General features: G+C 45.4%; 1 protein-coding gene across 1 annotated transcript in view; it reads right to left on the bottom strand.

Annotated features, from left to right (window-relative positions):
- Nucleotides 1-3,240: 3,240 nt before the first annotated feature.
- Nucleotides 3,241-9,368, bottom strand: part of LOC104124400 (golgin subfamily B member 1) — a 49,791-nt gene continuing 43,663 nt past the window's right edge. The window contains 4 exon segments of the mRNA XM_035892053.1: nt 3,241-4,949; nt 6,199-6,304; nt 8,343-8,477; nt 9,134-9,290. Of these exon segments, the coding sequence (XP_035747946.1) occupies nt 4,815-4,949; nt 6,199-6,304; nt 8,343-8,477; nt 9,134-9,290 (533 nt within the window). The 3' untranslated portion in view covers nt 3,241-4,814.

The raw sequence follows: 9,368 nt of genomic DNA, 5'->3' as shown, positions 1-9,368 counted from the left end.
GAGCACCCAGGTCGCCCCTCAGCCTCCTCCTCTCCCAAATAGACAAACCCAGAGTCCTCAGCCGCTCCCCAGAGGACGCCTTCCAGCCCCGCCACCAGCCCGGGTGCCCTCCTCTGGATGCATTCGAGGACCTTTGCATCCTTCTTAAATGCTGGGGCCCAGCACTGCACACAGTATTCCAGGCGAGGCCGCACCAACGCTGAATGCAGCAGGACAACCCCCTCTCTTGCCGGCTGCTCATGCCGTGTTTGATGCCCCCCAGGGTGCCGTTTGCCCTCCTGGCTGCCAGGGCACGCTGCTGGCTCCTGCTGAGCCTGCTGCCCACCAGCACCCCCAGGTCCCTTCCTGCAGGGCTGCTCCCCAGCTGCTCCTCTCCCGGTTTATACTTGTGCCCAGCATTACTCCATCCCAGATGCAGAATCTGGCATTTGGTCTTGTTAAATTTTGTACCATTAATGATTGCCCAATGCTCCAATCTATCTAGAGATCCCTCTGCAAGGCCTCTTGTCCCTCAAGAGAGTCAACGGCACCTCCTGTATCCAGGTCATTGATAAAATTATTGAACAGAACTGACCCTAGAACTGAGCCTTAAGGAACACCACTGATGACTGGTTGCCAGACAGGTGCAGCCCCATTCACTATGACCCTTTGAGCCCTGCCGTTCAGCCAGTTCTTCACTCAACGCACTGTGTACCTGATCACATCACAGTTTGACAGCTTGTCCAGAGGGATGCTGCGTGGGACAGTCTCAAAAGCCTTACTAAAATCCAGAAAAACTACATCTACTGCCTTGCCTTGATCCACTAGGTGGCTGGTCTTACCATCGAAGGATATCAAATTAGTTAAACAGGATTTTCCCTTTGTGAGCCCATGTTGACTGTGCCTGATGACTGCATTCTTCTTTAAATATTTTTCAATAGTACCCAGTATGATCTCCATAATTTTTCCAGGAGCTGAGGTTAGACTAACAGGTCTCCAGTTTCCTAGGTCTTCCGACACACTCTTCTTGTAAATTGGTGTAACATTGGCTAGCTTCCAGTCAGGGGGCACCTCCCCAGACTCCCAAGACCTTTGGTAGATGATCAAGACAGGTCCTGCCATAACATCCACGAACTCCTTCAGTGCTCTGGCGTGAATCCCATCAGGCCCCATAGACTTGTGAACATTCAACTGATACAGCTGGTCCCTTACAATTTCAGTGTGCACAAATGGAAAGTCACTGTTCCTGCACTCATGGTCCTCTGACTCAGGGGACTGGGCAGCCCAAGGCGTATCAATATTATTAAAGACCGAGGCAAAAAAAGCATTGAGCGCCTCCACTTTTTCTTCATCCCTATTAGTCAGGTGACCATCTCCAACAAGGATCCCTCCAATGTTTTCTTTAGACCTTCTTTTGCTATTAAGGTACTTTAAAAAGCCTTTCTAGTTGTCTGACACAACACTGACCAGTTTCAACTCTGAGATTTGGCCTTTCATGTCTTCTCCCTGCATGTGCGAACCATGGCTCTGTAATCTTGCAAAGCCTGACCTTGCTTCCAGAGACCACACAATTTCTTTTTCCTCTTAAGCTCCGCAAGGAGTTCCCTGTTCAGCCAAGCTGATCTTCTGCCCTGCTTGCTTGACTTGACAGTGGAATTGCCTGCTCCTGTGCTTCTAAAAGGTGCTTTTTAAAAACAGCAGCACTTGCCAACTCCTAAGCCCCCAAAAGCAGGTGCCCAGGGGACACTGCTAAGTAGCTCCCTGAATAGCTTTAAATTTGCTCTTTTGAAATCCAGGGTAGCAACTATGCTGACCTTTTTTCCTCATTACACTGAAAATTTTAAACTCAACCATCATGATCACTGTGGCCAAGACAGCCACCTACCATCACATCTCACACACGCCTTTCTCTATTCACAAGTCTAGGAGGGCGTCTTTCCTAGTTGGCGCACTGAGTGCTCGTGACAAGAAGTTATCTTCCACAAACTTCAGAAATTTCCCACACTTGCTTGCCACAGCAGTATGGCATTCCCAGTTGATCTAGGAAGTTGAAATCTCCCATAAGGACAAGGGCTGCTGATCAGAAATTTCTCCTAGTTGCCTATAGAATAACTCTTCATTGCTATAATCCTGGCTGGGCAATCTATAGTAGACACCCACTATGACATCGGCTTTGTTTCCCATCCCCCTAATCCTCACCCAGAGGCTCTCAACCACATCGTCCCTAACTGTAAGGGCTGTATAGTCAAACCTCTCCCTTACATATAGTGCAACTTGTCCACCTTGCCTGCCCTACCTACCCATCCTGAACAGCTTGTAGTCCTCCATCTCAGCACTGAGCCGTGGGACTCATTCCACCAAGTCTTACTAATACCAATGGTATCATAGCTCTGGGAACTGACTATCGCTTCCAGTTCATCCTGTTTGTTTCTCATACTGCATGCATTGGTATACAAACATTTCAGATGTGCTCCTGAGCCCTCAGTGCTCCCTGAGAGCAGTGTGAATGCTCCCAACTAGCATTGCCACCCTCAGGCGATGCCATGCCTACCCTTGGCTTACCTTCAGCTCTTCAACTGGTACCCCCTTCCCCCACTGATTCTAGTTTAAAGCCCTCTCAATGAATCCCACCCAGTTTACAAGCAAAGATGCATTTCTCCCATGGGGACAGGTGGATCCTGTCAGGCCCCAGCATACCTTGTGTTTTAAAGACTCTCCCGTGGTTATAAAAAACGAAGTTCTGGTAGAGGCACCAGTCATGGAGCCAGGTATTGATGTCTTGGGCACGTCTGTTTCTTCCAATGTCTCTCCTCATTGCTGTGAGGATTGAGGAAAACACTACCTGTGCTCCTGAATCTTTCATCATTCTTCCCAGGGCCCTGAAATCTCTTTTTATCAACCTTGGACTTCTTGTTGCAACATCATTGGTACCCACATGAAGGAGCCGGAGTGGGTAATAGTCCAAAGACTCTACTAAGCTCATCAGTCATCTGGTGACATCCCTGATTCCGGGCCCCAGGGAGGCAACAAACTTCCCTGAAAAGGGGGTCTGGTCTGCACATGGGTGCCTCCGTTCTACTCAGGAGGGAGTCACCTATGACCATAACTCAACCCTTGTTTCTTCTCAGCTCCGGTCTTAGTGAAGCTCTTGTGAGGGGTTAGTTGATCTGACCTCGGTGAGAGTACTTGCATAGGTTCCTCCTCTTCTATACCCTCAAGAGACCTCTGACATTTTCATGACAACATGACACAAATTCCATCTGAAAAATAATCTTTATTATATATACAGGAGCACATGCCCCAGGAAGCTATAGGCAAAGTATTTGGTCACTGAATTTTATATAGTTGAGGAAGTCCACACAGATAATCAAGGATAGTGCACAAATGGAAAGATAGTGCCAATGTTCTGGACCTGCCAGATATCCAGTTATTTTAGCTACCATGATGAAAACAATCCATCCTCAAACAGGCTTTGTTCACTGGCTAGAGAATCTTAGTTTACCAGCAATATCAAAAGAACTACCTCTTTCCCATAGGAAAAATGTGACTGTTAATACTCCTGCAAGAGGCAGATACGATCCTTTGGGCCAGTACTCTGAACAGAACAACCACTTGGTCTCTGACAGGGAACTTTACTGGAACCATCTTCTTTGCATTTAGCATTCTCCCTTTGGAAGAGGGCAGTCTCAATTCCAGGACATATGCAGCAGTTCTTCAGAAAACACAGCCTTCCATATATCCTATAAGATCAAGTCCATTTGCATCAGTTTGCTTTAGATTCAAACAAGTCCAATGACCAGCACTAGCTTTCTACAACAGGCTTTTCCTAAAGCAGAAATGCCAGAAGGTTTCACGACTCCAGTCCCTTCCTCAGCATAGGGGGGACAGTTTATTTCTGGAGCTTCTGCCTTTGATTTGGGCCCACATACCACATTATGGAACCCTTCAACACAGCCTGTACAGGTTCAATCTTGTGACAAGGTTCAGTAGACAAGAATGCAGGAGCATGGCTGCTCTCATTTCAGGAGGTACGCAAGCACCTTCCATCGTGTAAGGTGCACAAATGCTATAAACAGACAGGTTATTAACTTAGAGCTAAAATGTTTCTTGTTTCCTATTCCTTTTCAGTAACAAAATTACTGACATTGTTTTACAGGCTTGTCAGGGAAACATATGACTCTTTCTAAATGGAATGCTCAGCAGGTCCAGATATACTAATTTTGGCCTTTCTTCAACAGGAGATGCAACAGAGCAGGAAACAGAATTTTGAAATTCAATTCACATTCCTTAAAGCATCCACAACTTCCTTAGGATATGCATTTCAAACAGCACTCAGCCACAGAGCAAATCTAAGAGATGGAAAAAAGGGAAGCAGCTTCTCTTTCTTCTATCATCTAGCTACAGGGTTTCCCCAACCAGACTGGCCAATCCAGTCCAAGAGGGGGAAGATCCTGCGATTCCTAGAAGTGTTGAAGTACTGCAGCAACTTAAGAATATTTTTCTTATTCCTACCACAGCACAATACTATATAAAATGAGTGGTGCTACCTCCAGATACAGGAACAGATGCTGTCCTTGAAGCCTGTAGTGTGAGGACCATGGCTCAGGAAATGTACCACTCATTTAAAAACACTGAAGGAATGGCAGATATCCTGGAAACGGATCCCAAGCATCAGCACTGGCTGCTGCATACTTAGACAGCAAGCAACCTAGGTGCAGGTTAATGGGTGCAGCTGCTCCTTAAGGGCTGCTTTGGAAAAAGAAGGCAGCTGGGTGAAGTGCTATCCTGTCAATAGGGAATTCAGGCCCAGGGATAACACAGGCTGTTATTCCTGTTCATAGGTGGCCTGTAAAGCACAGGAAGAGCAGGACATGGAGAGCAAGCAGATACATGGCCACTAGCAGAGGCAAGTGGGTCCGGGAATGGAAGAAAGAGCGTAACAGGCGTCGTAGTCCAAGGATATTCCGAGTCTGGAAGAATAAAAGAGAGACCAGTCAGTACCAGGAATGGATATGTCCCCAGCTGCCTTCACCCAGAGCTCTCCAGACCATGAAGATAAGTTTGTTTAAGCTAACAAGCATGAACCTTCTTAAACCCATTCCACTGTCAGATTCAACCTCTAGAGCCAGTCATCATTGAAATATTCCCCTTTCCCTGCTCTCTGCAGGTTTCTCATGAACAATTCTCCAATTCTGCTTGAGAAAGGGCAACAGAATGCAGAACATCTCCCTCTAATATTTGGTCCCTATGAACTTCTAGTCCCTCCAAGTGAAATATAAACAAATGGATCAATGGTAATTTTCTGCTAGAGCCTCGAGCTGCTAGAAATCCTGATTCACTCTCTGGCCTAGAAGAAGAAAATTATTATTTAATTGTTGCATTCTTTCACCCTTGCAGCTGAAAGGACTTCTGAAGCTGTTGAACAAGCTGCTGTAGAGTGACCTTACACTACAGGGGCTCTTCCACAAGTCCTCAGACAACGTAACATCTACTGGAAAAGTTCCAGTAGAAAGAAAAAACTGTCTATTCTAGTAATAAACCCCAAGCATGAGCACAGAGTAGCATCCACGTATGGCTTTTGCCGTAATTCTGCTGATACTGCTCTTGAGAGCACCACCCCCAAGTCTTGAAGAGACCAGAGGGCAAACTCTTCAGCAGGCCTTCATCCTTAGCAAAATAGGACAGGTGACTGCCAGGCTGTCATTCAGTACAGTGAAAAAGCAGCTTGTCACTTTGGCTCCCAGCCTGACTGATGCAAGTTTAAAAGACAACGAGTGAGGAAAAACTGAGATGGTTGCTAAACGGAAAGGCAGACTCCCCAGACATCGCAGATGCTAGGGCCAGTAACACACGTACTTCTTGTGAATGAGATTGCACATTGTTTGCACAGACTCTGCCTATTTGCTCACTACTGAGGCCTTGAATATTCCACAAGGAACCTGGGACCGCATTTTAGGCACAGACAACACTGGCCTACATTTTAGTGACCTCCGAAATTTAGTCTGCTTATGCAGATTGTAGCAGAGCCACAATCAGAACAATATGTGGCTTTTGACATGGAAAACAGAGCAAGACAAAAGCAGAAACCTACACAAACCCAAACAGATTTAAATGTGTCTACAGAAGCATTTAGCTGCTATAGATTCACAGTTTTCACTTCACATTTTCTTGCATCAGCCAGGGCTCACATCATTGACAGCTGTGAATGTAAATTCTTACTTTGCTGGAATTACTATCCATGGAGTCAATCAGCAAGGAATGCTCGTGACCTGGCATCATATCAATGCTAGCACTCAAGGAAGACGTCCACTCACTTGACTGCAACCTGCCGCAAAAAAAATATGAAATTAAATTAAGTTTGATGCCCCAAACCAACACTGAGACAAGCTTAGGAAAGGAGGTATTTCTTCAAAAAATGATCAACCATTGCAAGCAAGCCATGGCCTCACTTGACAAGAACAGGTTTCACTTGTACAACTGTAGTGCCTCCTGAGCTCAAGCTGAGCAGAAGGACTAGGTGATCCAACTAGCAGAAGTCCTCCTTCCTCCACCCGGAGGCTGGTGAAACCATAACAGAGCAGGCATATTGTGGTCTCTATACAAGTTATACTTGCTCAGTGCCAGCGACTTCCTGTGCCCAGTCATAGCCCTAACCAGAGAGAAAAGTAAAACTTCCTTACTGCATGATGTGCAGATTACCATTCAAATGAAATTTCATAGTGTGTGACTTGAAAGAAGCCTGGACAGGTGATTTAACTTTATATTTTAAGTTCTATGAAATTATTTTGGAAGCCAGCTCTGGTCCCAATAGTGCTGGTTCTTGCTAACTGTTTTCTAGTGGCAGATATTCAAGACTGATAAGGTACTATTAAAGAATGAAATGCGGAAACAGCACTGTCAAATCCTTGGGCTAGCATTAGTAAAGTGAAATCAGTTGAAGAGGCTATAATGATAGAAGGGGCTACAGTTGTCAGAGTTGTGTAGCAATTACCAGGGAACTTCATGCAGAATTCTTCCATACAGACATTATTTTTTGGCTGAATCAGCACGCGTGTCAGAAGAAAACCACTGTTTTCATGTAAAAGACTCCAATAGTGAGGTTTATATTAACTACCAGGCACAGCACAAGTGCCCACAATCAAGTTACATGATAAAACCCACTTTTATAGTCAGTGAGGAGAAACAGGCATTTCTAACATGCGACTCACTGCATCCTAATCCTAACATTTAATCTAGGTCAGCCTCTTTTTCTCTGCTGACTATAAGGGCATCTGTCAAGTAACCTGAGATACACAGTGTATTAGGTATAAATGGCAAGGTTTTGGTAATAAGGCGTTGCAAGGAAGAGCTATGTGCAGGAGACGATGAAGTACCCTGTGACCGGGCACAGCTGGTTCCAGCTGGCTTGGCAATAGATGATGCCCCACTGTGTGCCAAAAGTACAACCAGAGAAGCATATGGTGCCTCTGCTCAAACATATTTAACAAAGGGTAGTCGCTTCTAGGGAAGGAGGAAATGAGTAAGAAACAAGGAGCATCAGAGAGAAATCACTATAATACTGACCCCAGCCTCCTACGCTGCCCTTTGCCTCACCAAAGGGACTGAGTGGAATGTGCGGTGCAAACAATGGGACTGGATACTAGAAGGCGGGGTGGAGAGGTGTCTAGACTAAAGTTTAGCCTGGGAAAGGCGGGGGCAAGTGTTTTCCCTAAGTGTTTAATTGTTTCTCAATTCCCAAATTAATTACAAGTTTATGTTAATTGGCAATACACTAAAATTGAGTGACATTCTTCAAGTCAGGTTTGTTTTGCCCATGACAGACGGGTGCTTACTGAGGAGACAAATCCCCTGGACATATGAAAACTCCTCTTCTGCCTTCACACAATTCCCAGTCTCCAAATTATATTTTCCAGTAGTTAATTTAACTCATTGAGAAAGCTGGCATCATATTTCCAGTCAGAATTTGTCTTAAAGTCTAGTAAGTTGTCTCATTCTATCTTTGTCTACAATTGAAGGATAGCCTGAACATGAAGAAACACTTTTTTGCTGTAAGGGTGACTAAGCACTGGCACAGGTTGTCCAGGCAAGTTGTGAAACCTTCATCCTTGGGGATATTCAAAAGCCATCTGGACGTGGTCCTGGTCAACTGGCTCTGTACAGCCCTGCTTGATCAGGGGCATTGGACCAGATGACCTCCATAGGTCCCTTCCAACCTCAACCATTCTGTGATAGACATGGTATAATTGTTTCTGTGCTTCCAGTGACATTAGACAGAAGGATGTAATGAAGTACAGAGGAAGCACAGAATCCTAGGATCACCGTACTTTTGTGGTGATACTGCCTATCTGCTCAAGCTCCCTCACCTCCTGATCTGATCCTGTGCTGCAGAGAGCGCTTCCTCTACAGCAAGGCGACGGTCCCGTTCTTCCTCCAGCTGCTCCTCCAAATACCTCAGATCCTGCTTTGTGCTGCTGTGTAAATGTTCTGTTTCGGACAACCTGTCAGAAAATAACCAAGCACATGCCAAAAAAGGGCTAATTCACAGACTATTCTGTTTCTATTGTATTCCCTGATGCAGTATGTGAACAGATTCCAATTCCCTTCCACTTCATACAGAAGACTTAGTTATCTTTTATTAATCTATTTAAATTATTTGGAAAGCAAGAGAGAAGATAAATCTCTTGAAACTTATGTCACATCAGGAAGAAGTTCCTTGGCTCTGTCATCCATGGCCCATGAAATTATTTTGAAAGGGTATGAGGAATCATGTGCTAGACCATAGTTCCAGAAGGTTATAAGGAATCACGTGCCAGGTCTCAATTCCAGACACTCTCAGGCTAACAGCCTTGAGACCAGGACCATCGTTATACTTAAGCAGTTACTGAGGACCAAGCCCATCAAATCAAAGATGCTAGTTTGACTCGGTGATGGTCTACTGGAATTGCTGCTGCATGTTCTCTCTTCATTTTTTGAAGTTCTATCCAAAGAGATAACTAACGATGGCTTTCAAGTGCATATAATAGTTCCTCCACTTCCACAAGGACCTAGTGTAGAACTGAGTTTTTCCAACGCTCTGACAGGGAGTGACAGAAATAGGCTCATCACTAGCCCAAAGACCTCTATCCCCACCCCTGTCTTCTCAGGCTTTCTTTACCTCAGCTGCAACTCCTGCAGTTCTGGTGTGTAACTGCCTCTCTGAGGCTCATTCTTTTCTTGGGGTGCTCCTGGAGCAGCATCTGTTGCAAACGACTCCTGAAAGGAAGCATGAATGTGTGGCAGATAGCACTGAATGGGGAGGATAGAAAGTAGCTACAATGCTGCAGTTAGCGGAGCCATCTGTAGTAAGCTCTTCCCTCCCTTGCACCAAGACGACCACCCTTACCATGCCC

Source organism: Egretta garzetta, unplaced genomic scaffold (genome assembly GCF_000687185.1).
Source record: "Egretta garzetta isolate BGI_Z169 unplaced genomic scaffold, ASM68718v1 scaffold690, whole genome shotgun sequence".
Taxonomy (NCBI): domain Eukaryota; kingdom Metazoa; phylum Chordata; class Aves; order Pelecaniformes; family Ardeidae; genus Egretta; species Egretta garzetta.
This window is presented reverse-complemented; position numbering and strand designations above follow the sequence as displayed.